This window comes from Leptodactylus fuscus, chromosome 3 (assembly GCF_031893055.1).
Source record: "Leptodactylus fuscus isolate aLepFus1 chromosome 3, aLepFus1.hap2, whole genome shotgun sequence".
NCBI lineage: Eukaryota > Metazoa > Chordata > Amphibia > Anura > Leptodactylidae > Leptodactylus > Leptodactylus fuscus.
The window spans coordinates 50,329,062-50,347,125 of NC_134267.1; the positions used below are offsets into that span (position 1 = coordinate 50,329,062).

General features: G+C 39.2%; 1 protein-coding gene across 1 annotated transcript in view; it reads left to right on the forward strand.

Moving 5' to 3' along the window:
* Positions 1 to 12,074, forward strand: part of XPO1 (exportin 1) — a 40,604-nt gene extending 28,530 nt beyond the window's left edge. Inside the window, exons 8-25 of the mRNA XM_075267574.1 lie at positions 33 to 81; positions 886 to 1,005; positions 1,109 to 1,237; positions 1,327 to 1,485; positions 1,584 to 1,781; positions 1,909 to 2,047; positions 3,064 to 3,245; positions 3,908 to 4,064; positions 4,164 to 4,327; positions 4,967 to 5,101; positions 5,305 to 5,488; positions 5,806 to 5,912; positions 7,319 to 7,513; positions 7,938 to 8,106; positions 9,078 to 9,212; positions 9,680 to 9,839; positions 9,924 to 10,020; positions 10,628 to 12,074. Coding sequence (XP_075123675.1) covers positions 33 to 81; positions 886 to 1,005; positions 1,109 to 1,237; positions 1,327 to 1,485; positions 1,584 to 1,781; positions 1,909 to 2,047; positions 3,064 to 3,245; positions 3,908 to 4,064; positions 4,164 to 4,327; positions 4,967 to 5,101; positions 5,305 to 5,488; positions 5,806 to 5,912; positions 7,319 to 7,513; positions 7,938 to 8,106; positions 9,078 to 9,212; positions 9,680 to 9,839; positions 9,924 to 10,020; positions 10,628 to 10,774 — 2,626 coding nt within the window. The 3' untranslated portion in view covers positions 10,775 to 12,074. The remainder of the gene's footprint in view (positions 1 to 32; positions 82 to 885; positions 1,006 to 1,108; positions 1,238 to 1,326; positions 1,486 to 1,583; positions 1,782 to 1,908; positions 2,048 to 3,063; positions 3,246 to 3,907; positions 4,065 to 4,163; positions 4,328 to 4,966; positions 5,102 to 5,304; positions 5,489 to 5,805; positions 5,913 to 7,318; positions 7,514 to 7,937; positions 8,107 to 9,077; positions 9,213 to 9,679; positions 9,840 to 9,923; positions 10,021 to 10,627) is intronic.
* The last annotated feature ends 5,990 nt before the right edge of the window (positions 12,075 to 18,064 follow it).

Genomic DNA, 18,064 nt, shown 5'->3' on the forward strand with positions numbered 1-18,064 from the left:
AATAATGTAAAACACTGTTTTCTCTTCTACAGTATGTGCAACGAATTTTCCAAAATCTTTCAACTCTGCCAGTTTGTTATGGTAAGTGTTCATGTGCCACATGCTGAATTCCCCTTTATAGTCTCCTGAATAGACCAAGAAGTCTTACAAGGACTCAGTCCCAGTAGCCTCAAGTGAATGGAGGAATGGTCAGGCAAGCACAATGGCGCTTATTTTCACGAGAAGCTTTAAGCGGACTTCTGGGCTCCTGTCCTGTTCTCTGGGGGTCTCGGCTGTCAGACCCTTAGCAATGTCACATTTTTCCCCTATCCACAGGACGGGGAGATAAATGTCTGTAATGGCACAACCCCATCTTCATGATAATTGTGTGACTTGGGCTGTCTAATGTTAAACCGTAACTGTAATAGATACAATAGGGGGCAATAAATCTCTTTAAGTTGCTATGATCCTATAATATATGACAATATTGTCATTACTAGAGCCATTATACTGTGTGCTTTATGCCAGGACTCCTCTGCAGCTTTCTTAAGATGTCCAGAGGAAGGAGGACTGCAGGCGACACATAAAATGACAGTTGTCTTGGGAAAAGTCAGTGGAGCCCTAGCTTCAAATATACAATATTAGACTTGTATATAGATTTATTTATGTACCATTCTGTACATTCATCGGTTTGTATAGTAATGTTTTGCGTCGTTTGTTTCGTGTGAAAATGGAGATTTCCCACCTGGGCTAAATATTTTTCTTATAAAGGGTTTTTCAGTCAATGTTGCATCATGGGTAAGCAAGATCCGAACAATAAATTCTAGGGGACAAAAGCTATTCATGTTTGACTATAATAGACACTTAATAGAAAATGACGGCTTCATTTTTATATTTTTCCTGTAGGAAAACTCTCAAAATGCTCCACTTGTTCATGCAACCTTGGAAACACTTTTACGATTTCTTAACTGGATACCACTCGGTTACATATTTGAGACCAAACTGATCAGCACGTTGATATACAAGGTACAGTATTTGGGCTGACTGCCTATATCAAGGATTCTGTTGAAAGCTTCTTGTGGGGAAAAAGGTCACTAACATGGGGAGATGTTTTTTGTGTTTTCTCCAGTTTCTAAATGTTCCAATGTTCAGAAACGTATCTTTAAAGTGTCTAACAGAAATAGCTGGAGTCAGTGTCAGCCAATACGAAGAACAGTTTGTGACACTATTCACACTGACTATGATGCAACTGAAACAGGTGAGAGCTTTAAATGACTCGATATTTATTTGAAGGAAAAATATATCATCTTGAAAGATGTCATTGACAGTTTCCCCCCTCAATAATAGATGTTGCCATTAAACACAAATATCCGTCTTGCTTATTCCAATGGAAAAGATGATGAGCAGAACTTCATTCAGAACCTCAGCTTGTTCCTTTGTACGTTTCTTAAAGAGCATGGGCAGCTCATAGAAAAGAGGCTCAACTTAAGGGAAACTCTAATGGAGGTTAGTTTGCATTACCCATGGCTTGTTAGATTGTACGAGACATCACAGTAGGGTTTACATTATTATTTTTTTTTTTTTTCCCTTCTCGCTACTTGCAGGCTCTCCATTACATGTTGCTAGTGTCTGAAGTAGAAGAGACTGAAATCTTCAAAATATGTCTCGAGTATTGGAACCATCTGGCTGCAGAATTGTACAGAGAGTCTCCATTTTCTACTTCAACATCGCCGCTCCTCTCTGGCAGTCAACATTTTGATGTCCCACCTAGGAGACAGCTATATTTGCCAGTTTTGTCAAAGGTATTGCACAACGCTCTACTCTTCATTCCTGCTGGGCTGGGAGATTTCTAGGTTTGGTGTTTTCTTATATGGCTATATAGGATAGCGGTTTCTACAATGCTCACTGTTGTTCTATGTTTCTCTCTAGGTGCGTTTGTTGATGGTTAGCAGAATGGCTAAACCAGAGGAAGTTCTTGTTGTAGAGAATGATCAGGGTGAAGTTGTTCGAGAATTTATGAAGGATACAGATTCTATCAACCTGTATAAGAATATGAGGGAAACCTTAGGTAACTATATTGTATCTTCTCAAATAAAAATAAAATAACTCTGACACTTTGGATCTGTAGTTTAGTTACTAATGTATGTATGGAAAATCTGCAGCGCCAAAGCGGATAAAATGTTTTCCACGCTGCATGTTTGAAAATTCTCTCTGGATTTTCACATCTGATTTTACCTTTTGCAATGCAAAGGTTAAATCTGAGGACACATTTATCGCATGCAGATTTTGTGGTGTGCATTTGTGCAATTTTTTTTATTTAAAAAAAATAAAAAATAAAATTGTTATACCTTGTAACAGTAGACGTGAATTCTGGTTTTAGAAATTTGTAATGAAATTCACCAATTAAGACTGGGGCCCCCTCAAAGAAAATGCAGCATTTTACACTACTTGCAAAGTGGATGAGAATCTGGCTAATCCCGTCCGCACTCTGCAGAAAAATATCTGCAGCGTAAAACGTATGTTTTTTTGTAAATCGCAGCATATCAATTTAAAGCTATATGGAAAACTCCAGAATTTCCACATAGGTATAATAGAGGCAGAAAGTCAGCCAAGGAAAACGTCGCAGACATTCTGTGAAAACATTAAAAAATAAAAGCGATAAGTTTTCGCCGCCGTCTTTACCACAGTAATTTGCTTTGTGTGACAGAGTTTTCCTCACAAAGCAAGTTATTGCATATCCATAGGCTAGGGAATGATTTGCTTTGGGGGAAATCTCCTTTAAGTACAGTGCAATGTGAATAAATGGGATGTTATCAAACATAAAATACAAATGGTATAAATTAAAAAAATCTGCATTTCACCTATTTAGGGTTCAATTCACGGCCAAGTCTGGACTGAAACGTGCCTATTACATGGACATTTTATTGCAGGTTTCCTGCCTAGTTGTTATGGTGTGTGAATTTATTCTAATAGAACGGGGATTAATAGGTTCTTGCCAGTATTTATTTCATAATTAAGTAGTTATTTGGCGTGCCTTTGTTTCCTGATGCTGCTTGTTCCTGATCCTCATATTTTCTCTTTTAGTATACCTCACACATTTGGATTATGCAGACACTGAAAGAATTATGACTGAGAAGCTGCATAACCAAGTGAATGGATCAGAATGGTCATGGAAAAATCTGAATACCTTGTGTTGGGCCATTGGTTCGATTAGTGGAGCCATGCATGAAGAAGATGAGAAGAGGTTTCTCGTTACAGTCATAAAGGTACATTTGGCAGTTCATTGATTTAAAGGGGTTGGGGAGAATTAGATGATATTTAAAGGGATTCTATCATTGGGAAAACTTATTTTTAACTAGGCATATATTTGCATAGCCTTTAGACAGGGTATTTCACACAACTTTTGTTTGTAAATCCTCCCAGCTGTTTTTGAATTGGCCTGCTTTTATTGATATGCTAATTAGCCAGCAAGGTGCACCCGAAAGTGTCTGAGCACTGTCCAAGGTGTGTGTACAGGAGGAGGTGGCTGCTGCTACTCATCAGCCTCCCTGCTCTCGTACAGCAGACAGTGCTCACCGAACTTCTAACTTCACCGAACTGGCTAATTAGCACATCAATAAAAGTGGGCTCATTCAAAAATGTCTGGGAGGATTTACAAACAAAAGGTGTATGTCTGGGAAGAATAGAATTTAGAATAGCCTTTCTAAAGGCTTGGAAATGTATGCTAGTTAAAAAATGAGTTTTCCCAATGATAGAATCCCTTTAATGGGATTGGTCTAATGTGATCGCTTCCTGAGAAGAAAGCCGCTACACCAACTTCAACATAAAAATTGTTCTAGATATGTCGCAGGTTCTGTGTGATAACTTGTAAAGATATATTTTAACATTTATTTGGTTTATATTTCCTCTTCTCACTTTACTCTTGCAGGATCTACTTGGCCTCTGTGAGCAAAAGCGTGGGAAGGACAACAAAGCGATAATTGCATCTAATATAATGTATATTGTTGGCCAGTATCCTAGATTTTTAAGAGCCCACTGGAAATTTCTAAAGACAGTTGTAAACAAACTGTTCGAGTTTATGCATGGTATGGAGATTTTACTTTATACATTATCCAAAGCCAAAACTGCATTTTTTGGAATAATGTACAAACTAATTGGCTATTTTTATTTTTTTTCTCCATCAGAAACCCATGACGGTGTGCAGGACATGGCATGTGATACCTTTATAAAGATAGCTCAGAAATGTCGTAGACATTTTGTTCAAGTGCAAGTTGGAGAAGTGATGCCTTTCATAGATGAAATTTTAAATAATATTAATACTATAATATGTGACCTTCAGCCACAACAGGTAAGGGTTTTTCTTTTTTTTTTTTTTTTACCATTTGTATTGTCACTATGGAATACCAATCTTAAAATACCCCTTCCTGCAGACACCAAGTTGAGAGACTGCTTGTTATATATTTGACCAATTTTACATAAGACCACTTTCTAAAGGATGTTTGGGCTTTTTTTTTTTCCGATCCGTGTACTCCACCCGGTGGGAGAGTGTGTGTGTCCCTCAATGTATTTTTACTTGGCAACGCACACCGCCATTTTGGTTTTTCCCACTGGTGGTTTCCGGTTCACATTGTTTGTAGTGTGATATATTCATTGCATGTTTTTGTTCTTGCTCTTCGTATTCTTTAAAAATCAATAAAACTTTTTGAATTGAGAGAAAAAAAAATGGGTTGCTGCTAACCTCGCCTTTTACAAGCTCTCCAAATGTTAGGCAGGGTTCACACTAGTGTCTGTGTCCGACAGCTAGTGTCTGATGCTAATGTCGGTGCAAAATCTTGCGCGGACGTTAGCATCGGACACCGACGCTAGTGTGAACGCCCACTAAGGTCTGGTGATCCCACTTTGAACATTCTCTAAGGTCTTATTTTGGCAATATTGAATGTCAGTAGATTTACAAGGTAATAAGTGTACATGTTTTATAATTCTTTAGGTTCACACATTTTATGAAGCAGTTGGATATATGATCGGCGCTCAGACAGATCAGCCGGTGCAAGAACATTTGATAGAGAAATATATGTTGCTTCCAAACCAAGTATGGGATAGTATTATTCAGCAAGCCACTAAGGTAAGTAATGCTGAAGAAAACATGCGCTTATGGGTTAGGTAATGTGACTGCAGAAGGGCTTATTGATACGTAGATGGAGGTTTTTGAGTTCCATGTTCCTCCTCTTTATTCACTTTTTTTTTTTTCCCTCCAAGGTGTTTTTTTATTTTTTTTTTATTTTTCTAGAATTCTCTCCTTCATGCAATTTCTCATTTGTCTTACAGAATGTTGATATCTTGAAAGATCCGGAGACCGTGAAACAGCTTGGCAGTATCTTAAAAACCAACGTTAGGGCATGTAAAGCAGTCGGTCACCCTTTTGTTATTCAGCTTGGAAGGATTTACTTGGATATGTTAAATGTGTACAAGTGCCTAAGTGAAAATATTTCTGCAGCTATTCAAGCAAACGGTAAGTGAGAAGTGTAACATCAATTTTAACCCGTTGGGGATGCAACCTAGATTGAGGCTAGGGTTCTCTCTATCTATATACGCTGTTCGAGGTGTGGGGCAAATTATTTCTAATAGGCTTGTGATGGTGGCACATCGTGGGATTGCTGATGGGCATGGCAAACAGAAACCATTGCCACCATCTCTATTGATCTTGTCATTTAAGGAGTGCAACTGCTTCTCTCCCGATGGCACCAGGTCAGCTCCTGAGCTGGTGGCATGTTCATAACCTATAAAAACCCCTTTTCTGTTTTCTTTCCCTTTTTCCCATGTTTGCAGGTGAAATGGTAACAAAACAACCTCTGATACGAAGTATGAGAACCGTTAAGAAGGAAACTTTAAAACTTATTTCTGGCTGGGTGAGCAGATCTAATGACCCCCAAATGGTAAGTTCTTATATGTTTACTTCTGCCTTGTGGTGTCGGGTCTGAACACAGTTTTTCACCTCCTCTTGCACTGAGGCCGTGTTTGGTTAGTGGATGGGATTGTTTCTTCTCATAACAACTGTATTCAGTATCTACTGATGCCAAATGTACTTTGCATGTTACATATTGCATTGTAAGGGAAAACTGTGCAATCTCTCAGTAATGCCTCCTCTTTTAAACAATTTGCCGAATTAAACGTAACAAATCTTTAACACTTTTTTAATTCCCCGGTAGTTTTTGTGTTAATAAATTTTGTAATATACTTTAACAGTTTTTGACCCTGTCCTGCGAAGGCCCTTTTTGGTTTTTCCACAATACACAGCTATGCAACTCATATGGGATATTTATATGCAGTGCCAATCCCGACACTTTGTTTTCAACCAGTGATTTCTCTGGAACCATCCTTGATTGTCATGAAAGAATCTCCTTTCATATGGCACCAAAAGCAAGTTTCTATGTTTTTAAATGCCTGAGTCATTTGAAGTGACTCTCACCTACCCTTGTTTTCTCTTCACTTCACACACGGCTGGCGTACACTGTGAGAAAATAACAAGCAGGGACATCTCCCAATAGAGAAGCAAGAGAAAGCAATAAAATGTAGAATTTCACAGAAAGCGGTCAGACACAAATCAGGAGTTGTCTGAAAGTTGACCTGCACTTTGAATAGAGCCCATGGTTAAGGGCTGCTGTGTCTTCAAAAACTAAATCTTGATTTATTTATTTATTTATTTTTTTTTATTCTTACAACTTCAGTGTGTGGTCCTGTCATTGATATATTTACTTCTTTGCACAACTTCTACAGTTTTCAGCTGCCAGTCACTGAGGAGGGTTGGTCTGAGAGCTAAGTGTAGATTGAGTAGGGATTCAGATTTAGGCCTGTTTCACATCTGCATGTGGGTTTCCTTTCAAGGGTCTGCTTGGGCCCCTCCCCAACAGAAACCTAATCCACATTTAAAAAAAAAAAAAATCTGTTACCTAAGGAAACCCGCAGACCCCATAGACTATAATGGGGTCCGTGTGGTTTCTGTACAAAAAATGTGGAGAGAAAAGTGCTGCTTGCAGGACTTCTCTGCATTTTTCATGCGGCGAGGGGAACGGAATGGCCCAAACGCAGATGTGAACCGGGCCTAGTAAATGACAAGTTATACTGAAACTTTTTCCTCAGTTTTGTATTTTGTCACCACTACTGTTCTATAGCATGAATCAGGCAGATCAAAGTGACAGACTGATAGATTTTGATGCAGTTTGCCTCATTCTTTCCTTCCTGTAGCTAGATGCATCCTATAAGTGTAATGAGAATGATTTCAGTAGACCAGAATGGCTTCCAGTCACTCAGCTTTATAACGTGTTTTTTAATTTTATTTTAGGTCGCTGAAAACTTTGTCCCTCCTTTGCTGGATGCCGTTCTTATTGACTATCAGAGAAATGTTCCTGCCGCCAGAGAGCCTGAAGTACTTAGCACAATGGCCACTATTGTAAACAAACTCGGAGGCCATATTACAGCTGAAATACCTCAAATATTTGATGCGGTTTTTGAATGCACGTTAAATATGATAAACAAGGTATACAAGCTTTTTATATGTGTATATATCATTATATCCGTAACTTTGTAATACTCCCTTAAGGCAAGAAATCTATAAATATGGCAAAGAATTTTTTGATATTTGTGGCTTAGCTTTAGAATAGGCCATCCATGTAAGACTGTTATGGGTCAATTCCTTGAACCCACACTGATCAGCTTATTGAAGGGGGCGAAAACGTTCTCTTCATTATTTACCGGGCCTAGCTAATTCAGCCTTTTACAGTGGCTGGGCCTAGAACTGCAACCCAGCCCTGTTCAGGTTAATGGTACGGAGCTGCAGTACCAGGCACCGCTTACTGTGAAATATACAAAACTGTCTGGTAAGGGACAGATTCTGTATGACAAAATCATTTAGGATTGCCAGTACAGATAATATTAAATTACCCATTTTATATTCCCTTCAGGACTTTGAGGAATATCCGGACCACAGGACAAACTTTTTCTTGCTCTTACAAGCTGTAAATTCACATTGTTTCCCCGCATTTTTGGCCATTCCGCCAGCACAGTTTAAGTTGGTTTTGGACTCCATAATTTGGGCGTTTAAACACACGATGCGAAATGTTGCAGATACAGGTATGTAACGGGTTTGGTTTTTGGTTTTCACCCACTTTCTTTAGTTCATTGATGCCAAAAGTAAAATTCTCCCTGCCAAATGTTTCCATTTATGCCAAAGTCCGTCTGCAAATTCAATTGCAATTCTCCACCAAATCACATATGAGCTTCTTTAGACTTGATTATGCCTTTCTTTACACAGTTTTAATGGTGAAAAGCAATTGAACTCAGACTTAAATGTAAAATAATGATTTTGGTTAATTCATGAACTACTTTTTCTGACTCCTGTTGCACAAGTTTTCAAAGGATGAGATGTAAATGCGAAGTATTCTAGAAAATGCGTTCCTGGTTACGCACTGACAGAATACAAAACGTTCCATGGTCTATGAATTGCTCTACCCACATTTACATAATCCTGTTAAAGTGGAATTTTACATATTCTCAGTTTTTAATCTCGTATTTTCTTTTGCCTGATTTTAATACTAGTTTATGGCATATTCTGTGGCTGTCATAAATGTCTGTTACATATCCAACCACTGGGACCCATACCGACCTCTGAAATGACCCCCAATGCTCAATTACCTGGTTCTCCCTCATCACATTCCCTGCTGACTGTCAAATCCAGAGTATCATGTGTTTGAGCTTTAGATGACACTGTGTAGCTGTTAGGTGTAACCTAAACAACACTCATAGTCTGGGTTTGACAGTGGGGACTGGATGAGGGATGTCATGCATCGGAGTCTGGGAATTTCATTTTTGGAGGTGAATGTGGATTTATCAGGCATTTATGACGTAACCACTCGTTTTATTGGGATTTTAATATTGATTGCCTATCAATATCAGATTAGTGAGAACTCTGCATCCTTATCTGTCAGCTTCTTGAAAATTTTGTAATTTGTGAATGTGGAACTCAACACCCCTTCCCCTTTCTATCTATCTTGAGAAAATGGCTGGTTATGGAAAATTTGCTAACTAAATTTTATAATTTTTAGGACTGCAGATCCTTTACACTTTACTGCAAAATGTTGCTCAGGAGGAAGCTGCGGCGCAGAGTTTCTACCAAACCTACTTCTGTGATATATTACAGCACATCTTTTCTGTTGTGACAGATACCTCTCATACAGCAGGTAAGTCCTTTCTCTTTATTGCTATTCATTTTACCTTAAATTTAACTTGAGTTACTTAAGCTCTGTCTTGCGATTCCGAGAGCACAACGGGAGTTATTCATATAACTGAGTTTCGGCTGTGAAAGTGTTTGTGCGCGCCAGATTTACTGGACTGAATAGTGTGCGTTGGTTATCTATGATGCCAGGAGTCCCTGCCTGTCTGCAAAATACTGTCCTGTGCAGATTACACACAGCAGTTTCACAGCAGAGACTTGGTCATGTGAGTAAGACCTAACGCATGATCACAAGTTGCTTACTGCCAAGAAAGTGCAGGTGAGCATGTAGTACTGAAATGTTATGAAACCTGTAATGCTAAGCTTTAATTCCTTACCATTTTCAAGACCTCCTTTACTGATTTCATATGCAAAGTTATAATACTACTTTTTTTTTTTTTTTGTTTCTTCTTCTTTCCTCCTCCTTCTGTATAGGTTTAACAATGCATGCTTCAATTCTGGCATACATGTTCAACTTGGTAGAGGAAGGAAAGATAAATGCAGCATTGAATCCTGCAAATCCACCTAATAATCAGCTATTTATTCAGGAATACGTGGCCAATCTTCTAAAATCTGCATTTCCTCATCTACAAGAGTAAGTTTGCAATATCCAAGGCTTGTGACACACAATGCTATGTAAAAGTGAACAAGAACTTAATTTTTTTTATTTTCTCTCCAGTGCGCAAGTTAAACTTTTTGTGACTGGCCTCTTCAGTTTAAATCAGGATATTCCTGCATTTAAAGAACACCTTAGGGACTTTCTTGTACAGATTAAGGTAAGAAAAGTTCAGAATTTAACAATATGTCACGGGGCTGATGCCCTTGGACTTTAGCGTTGTTTTCAAACAGCCGTGTTTGTGTTGGGGAAAAGTAGTCTATTTATCAGCCCCGGTAAAAGACGTTTTGCCAGCTCCTATAATTTCAGCTCCTTACATCAATTAACAAGTGCTGCTTCACTCATTCTGGGACCGTTGGAATTTTTATCTCTAGCCCCCACCATTCCAGAGTAATCAATTCGGTTAGTTTTGAGCCTGATATGATGTTTAGTCTCTGTACAGTCAGGTGGACTGTGTCGGGCATCAGCAGACAAGGGGTGGGGTGTGATTCTGAGCTCTGACACTGGCTGTGTCTGATTGGAGCTCTGAATCACACGCCCCTTCCTGACACCGCCCTTTTGACATGACAGACCTTAAATGGGACATCAGCCCCCAAATGCCTTGTTTGTGCTTGTTTTTACCTGGCCTAAAAGCAGCCTTGTGAAATCAGTCTTTGGCTGGGGCCACATGTTGCAATTTTTTTTTCTTTTTCCCCACTATATGTGCTTTACTGTATGTTGTTCTGATGTATCCACATTTATGACCTGTATGTTTTTGTGTTTTTTAGGAGTACGCTGGAGAAGACACTTCAGACCTATTTCTGGAAGAAAGGGAAACTGCCCTTAGGCAAGCTCAAGAAGAAAAACACAGACTACAGATGTCAGTTCCTGGCATCCTTAACCCACATGAGATTCCTGAAGAAATGTGTGATTAGTTTTTAGAAGCCAAGTTTTGCCGTTACTTTCCCTCCCGCTGAACATTGGTTTTGTTCAGGAAAACATCACTTTGATTCTTGTTGACCAAAATGATGCCAATTTGTAAATTATGTCACCTAGTGGCCCTTTTTCTTATTATGCGTTTTTTGTATAACAGATTTTCTGTGAATTATCCTTCCATTGTTTAAAGCTTTGGTCATCTTTAGGTTTGCATGACATAAAGAATTAAGGCTTTTTTTATATATAAAAAATTTACTCCCCCCTGTTTTGTGGCTGTGGGGTTAAGGGCAGTTAAATTTATTTAATACAAGTTTATTGCTGCAAAAAAAAAAAAAAAAAAAAAATATTTTTCTTCTCCCCTCTAGAAGATCCATATTTTTTTGATTCAGTTTTCTCTAGCGGGCACTGCAGCGTAGATGGAAATGTCGATAACATCAGACTCGTCTTTGGTAGAGGAGTCGAGCATTTGCTGCGTTCTCTGAACAGGATTATTTTGAGTTGACGCGGCTTAGACTAAATACATCAAATTGGATAGACTTTTGCAGCAAGATCATATGCATATCATCCCGTTGTAAAGCAACTCTGGAAAGTATGGGAACACAATACAGTTAGTTATTTTTACACATGTTTTTGTTTTTTGTGTGTGTGCTGTCGCTTTGTCGACAACAGCTTTTTGTTTTCCTCAATGAGGAGTGTTGCTCATTTGTGAGCCTTCATTAACGAGAAGTGAAATGGTTAAAAAAAAAAAAATATTTATCCTGTTAGAATAGGCTTGCATCTTTTTAACAACTCATAAAACTCTGGCTTTTGAGATGACTTGTACTAATTTACATTGTTTACCATGCTGTAGTGCTTTAAGAACACTACTACTTAAAAAAGCAAAATAAACTTGGTTTACATTTATTTCTCTGGTTTCTCAAGGTGGCTTTAAGGGAGACTGAGAAATATTACACTCGGCGTTCACTCGAGATCATAGATGTAATTGAATTTGTTTCATGGAATTCTAGAATATATACAGTGAAATTCCTTTAGTCTAGTGCCTGTCCTTCATATGTCTGATAATCTGGAGCTCTTGGTGTAACGTTGCAAAAACCACAAGCAGGAGACGAAGCAGAGATATGAAAATTAAAGTTTTCAATTTGCTTGCATATGCATAATGCATTATTTAATTTATGTGAGTAATGGTGTATAAATAGTCTGTACAGGAATTGTATGTCATTTTACAAATGCAGAGTTGCCCAATACTCAATATCCTAGGGATGTTACACAGTCTTTTTATATTAAAGATAAATTCTCATAGTTTCAAGTCAAGTGATTCTTCCCAATTGAGGCCACATTTAATGGTTAATATGTTAATAGTACATATCCGGGAGTCATGTGGTATATTTAATAGTGGTATGGTAGTTTGGTTATGATCCCCAAACTAGGGATTTTTTTTGTGTGCAAGCTTCCCATTCTTAGTGTAAGTAAACTTTTGGACAACTTATGATTTTTCTGGCAGTATTTGTTATTAATTTTGTATTGTAGTGTCTTTCTAAGAAATCCTACATCTTTGTCCTGTATTCAGTTCACAGAATATTACTTTGCTTGGAGTAGAGGGCTGTGTAAAATGTAGAGAAAATTCAGACTTCTATCTTGGACATTTAAAAACAAAAAACATACGAACTCTCTTTTGGTGTCATATGAAGAGGAGATTTTCCTAGTACTGCAGCCTTATTGTAGCACCAGTACAATATCGTTTCTGGAAGTGATATGCTAGTACTAGATCTTCTTTTTACTAATCTAACCAAAGCATGTTTTTACATTTTACAATCCTCCCCTACCCTCATTTTCTTACATGTTTCAACGCACCATGCTCTCATACACAGTAACATTCAAGGAGAAGAAGTAACAGCTCTCAATACAGAAGCAATGTAAAGAATAAAGAGATGCAGGGCTTCATAGAAAGGAGATAAAATGTGTTGATAAAGTATATTAAAAAGTGTATTAATGACTCAAATACTGCCAGAAAATCAAAAGTTGTCTGAAGTGTTACATTTTAAGTTCCCTTCTTTGGGACGAGAAAATTACAACCAGGAAGACTAACAAGACTTTAGCATATGTGAAGTCTTCTAAACTATCTTCTAGCAATCTGTATATTTTATAGTAATAGGCCTTACAATTTAAAAACTAGGTTTATTCAATGGGAATGGTGCCTTCAGGGTGTTGCTTCCAGTCAGAATTGCCATAATATGTTTTGCATACATTAAATGTATAGTGCAGAGCATCCTATTTAAAGGAAGTTGCCTCAAATTTGACAGTTTGCAAATGTGTAAGAACATCTGCAGTCTCTTAAGATGATCAACAAAATAAGAGTACTCAATGAGTAGAATTCTGTTTAACCCTATATGCGCTTAAATCTGCCCTGTCAATCTAAATATTTCCTCCCCTTTCTTCTCACCAGAAGGTTCAGAGTTTATCCCAGGCAAATATATGATCTACTTATGGACAATTGGGTGGCGGGAGGGGCACACTTCCCCAAAGCTAAGTTTCCATGCCAAGTTTTTCTGATGTGGTCATTTGAATGAGGCTTGCAGAAATCAAATCAAATGCTGCAAAAAAAAAAAAAAAAACCAAAAAAACTTTCTAATCTGTAGAATGTTTTTTTTTTTTCTGTCAACAATTTCTGCAACAAATGTCAGTTGTGAATTCATTTTTGTCTTATTTAATGTGGTCCTCACGTGGCTGAAGGCTTCCCAATTCCCAGTGGTGCAGTGACAGCAGAATATTACCTGCAACATTGTGCAGCCAGGGCTCGGTTACAGGCGACTCTCCAGCTATTGATGGATACGCTTAGCCCACAATAGTATCTTGAGCCCTCAGGGATCTTATACTTTTGTTTAAAACTGCTAGTTTTTCCTCCAGACCCCAACTTCTAACACTAGAATTTGGTTACATGTTTAACCCCTTCCCGACATGCGCCGTAATAGTACGGCGTGTGTCGGGTCTGTAACTATGGCGACCGCCCGCGAGGACCGATCGGAGGCATTAACCCCTCCGGCGCTGCTGTCAAAGGCGCCAGAGGCGCCATTTTTCCGGCGGCGCATGGGCGCCGCCATTTTGGCAGGGCCGACCCCCCCCCCCCCCCCCCCCAAGCCCCCACCCCCCCCCCCCCCCGTTGCCATGACAGCCGGGAGCCTTGTTAAAGGCTCCCAGCCGGTCTGCAAATTCTCTTTTTTGCAGGCTGGTGTATACAGCCTGCAAAAGAGATGATGATTTTTTGCAATGCATTAGCATTGTAATGCATTGCATTAGTGATCAGACCCCCTGGGGTTCAACACCCCTAGGGGGTCTAATAAATGCAAAAAAAAAATAAAAAAAAAAGTTAAAAAAAATATAAAAAGTATTAAAAGTTCAAATCACCCCCCTTTCCCTAGAACAAATATAAAAGTAGTTAAAAACTGTGAAAAACATACATGTTAGGTATCCCCGCGTCCGAAATCGCCCGCTCTACAAATCTATAAAAATATTTTTCCTGTTCGGTAAACGCCGTAGCAGGAAAAATAGTCAAAAGTGCCAAACCGCCGTTTTTTCACTGTTTTAATTCTGATAAAAATTTGAATAAAAAGTGATCAAAGCAATAACATTTCCCGAAAATGGTAGAACTAAAAAGTACACCCGGCCCCGCAAAAAAAGACGCCCTATGCATCCCCGTACACCTATGTATAAAAAAGTTACTGCCGTCGGAATATGGCGACTTTTAGAAAAAAAATTTTTTTAACAGTTTTGGAATTTTTTTTAGGGGTCAAAATGTAAATAAAACCATATAAATTTGGTATCCCTGGAACCGTACCGAAACACAGAATATAGGGGACATGTCATTTTGGCTGCACAGTGAACGCTGTAAAACCAAAGCCCGTAAGAAAGTCGCAGAAATGCATTTTTTCTTCAAATCTACCCTATTCTGAATTTTTTTCCTGCTTCCCAGTACATTATATAGAATAATTAATGGTGGCATCATGAAGAAAAATTTGTCCCGCAAAAATTAAGATCTCATATGACTCTGGGAGCGGAGAAATAAAAAAGATATGGGGTTTAGAAGGAGGGGAGTCAAAAACGAAAATCAAAAAATGCCATCGGCGGGAAGGGGTTAATAGACTATTTCTCTTTTAATTCATAGTGTAATTCAGCACTGCTGTGTTTCTTACATTCTACAAAAGGTTAGCGACCCCTGGTCTTGACTGATCATGGTAGTTATATTCCCACATGTCCAATCCTGTGACAGACTGCCTTCAGACTATGCAGATTGTAGTCACCCCTCCTTAGTGTGACATAAATGTACAGTTACAGATGTGCTGTGTCCAAGGGCACAGCCTCTGATGTATCTTGGGAAACCTACAAATGTAATGTCTTTATTATGACCAGTTTAAGTACAAGAGAAAGACCACTTAAAATTTGGTATACATTTTATTCAATTTGTGGGCATCCATGTTCCATGACAAGGCAACTTCGCTCAGATGGTTCCCTCTACGACATGAAACTTTTGCCTTTTTTAGGCTTGGGAGATCAGAGCTGGGATATTTGGGGACCAACTTTATTTACCACCAGCTTGGGTGGGTGCGAGGTATTCTCAACTAAAATGGAGGTGGTTGTCCTCACATATGTAATACAAAACCTCGTCAGCATCTCCTAACCAGGTACAAATCTGCTATGACCCGCAGAAGTTATCCCTGGTTTATATTGTTGCCTTGTGTCCATGCCATATGTAAAATAGGAGGTAGGAAACCTAAATGTGCAACCACTATCCTTGCTCCTGTTAGGCTGACATAAGATAAGATAATCCTTTAATAGTCCCACAATGGGGAAATTTCAGTGATACAGTTTCATAGATGGTACAGTAGTATATAACGAGAGAAAAACACATACAAGCTCATGGCAGAGAAATCCTAGGAATCATAGCAACTAAAAAGAAAGAAACACAGACACACTGCAGGATCATTTAGTTCTCTGTGTGAAGTGATGTTAATACAGCCTGACCGTGGTTGGAGGACATGAGGAGGGGGGGGTCACAGCATGTAGATATAACAGGCAAAAAAACGTTTTTTGGTTGTTTTTTTTTTTTGCAGAGGTGGAGGACATATGCAGCTATCATGATAACATGTGGCAGTTCCTTTGGTAGGTGGTGAGATCTCCTGCTCACAGCTGGTAGTTCGGTATCTTGCATCAGCGCTATTGTCCATTAACCACAAAAAAATGCCCCAAATATCCTTCATCACAAGCCCTCCTCTTCCTTTTTTAATACCACTGTGTTCTACTGCCCAGAGAGGTCTGAAGCCATCCAGGTAGACAGGGTGCTGCTCTCTTGCCAAGCTTCCATAAACACATGGGTAGGTGGGTGATGGTAGGTTCCCAGGTTGTAACAGAGTCCCACGTGTCCACAGTAATAGAAAGAAATATCAGTCAGCTGTAGGCATCTTCACACATCAGCAATAGACTCCAAAAATCATCTCTTTGAAAAGAAGTCCGCACTAACATGTAGGTTTCTCCTCCATGCCACATGGTGTCCATGCTGTCCTTAGCTCCTGGGGGGGATGGTAACAGGCACATGTCCAGGTCTTGAGTCATTGTCCATGCTTAACAATAGAAACAAAAGGAACAAAATACTCCACAGGATCTTCCATTCGATTTATACTTGCTAATTCATAGTGCTAGTTTGCTTGGTTACAGGATTCTTGAAGATACAGAGAAAAAGAGTGAAAAAGGAAAGATAAAGGTTGCTCCCAGCTTGGAGCACTGTATCAGGCAGCCAGCCACTCTCAGGGCGGCGCCAGGAATTACAGTATGTACATCCATACCTGTAATAAGTGGACACTTCCTGACAGCAGAAATTTGCTTGTGCAAAGGGTTTGCATCCTTTGCAGTAAAGTGTTCCAGTTCTGGCTGTTCTCACTGCACATCCATTTTAATAGATTCTTTTGTATGTGTGGGCCCTTCCAGAAGCTTTTAAATGGTCTTGTGAGGGGAAAAAAAAAGTGTACTAAACCAGAACAGGAGGGGATTAAGGAGGTCAGTGAATGCTTACGTTACATATACAATAGTCTTAGGATTGCTGCTGCTCCCTGTAATAACCCTGCACATTATATTCTGTTACCACCTTTTCAGTTCTTTCTCCCAGAGTGCTCCGCCGATTTATTCTTATTTTTCAGACTAAGATGCACTGGACTATAAGATGCACCTAGGTTTTAGAGGAGGAGAATAGGGTAAAAAAAAAATTCATAAATGGGAGTTGTAGTTTTGCAACAGCTGCAAGGCCGCATTGACAGGTGACCCTGCGGCTGTATGGAGAAGCATAGAGCATTTTTTTGTGGGGCCAGATGTACTTTTTAGTTCTACCATTTTGGGGAATGTCTATTGCTTAGATCCCCTTTTATTTAAATCGAAGGCAAAATTGAAAAAAGACCCGTCTGTTTGGCACTTTTGACATTCACCGTACAGGAAAAATATTGGTAGACCGGCATTTTCGGACACAGGGATTCCTTATGTGTTTCACAGTAATTTTCTACTTTAATATGTATTCTAGGGAAAGGAGGTGATTTAGAATTTTTATTTTTTTTTAAAGCTTTTATTTTCACTATTAGTCCAATACAAGTGTATTGCCATCCATGGGGGATTCTCTACATTACTATGTGACCATCCGCAATAGTAATATCGCTATGACAGGCCTGGGAGCCTTCAGTAGGCTACTGACTGTCAAACGAACAGGTCGGCCTGCAACTTTAACCCCTTCCCGACATGCTCCGTAATAGTACGGCGCATGTCGGGTCTGTAACTATGGCGACAGCCCTGGAGCCAGGCGGCCGCCATAGCCGCCGGGTGTCTACTGCTTTAAGCAGTAGACAACCGGCTCTAATGCCTCCGATCGGTCCCCGGACGTCCCGTTGCCATGACAGCCGGGAGCCTTGTACAGGCTCCCAGGCTTGTCTGCAAATCCTCTCTTTTGCAGGCTGGTCTATGCAGCCTGCAAAAGAAAGGATGCTTTTTTGCAATGCATTAGCATTGTAATGCATTGCATTACTGATCAGACGCCCTGGGGTTCAACACCCCTAGGGGGTCTAATAAATGCAAAAAAAAAAATTTTTTTTAAAGTTTAAAAAAATATAAAAAGAATTAAAAGTTCAAATCACCCCCCTTTCCCTAGAACACATATAAAAGTAGTTAAAAACTGTGAAACATATACATGTTAGGTATCCCCGTGTCCGAAATCGCCCGCTCTACAAATCTATAAAAATATTTTTCCTGTTCGGTAAACG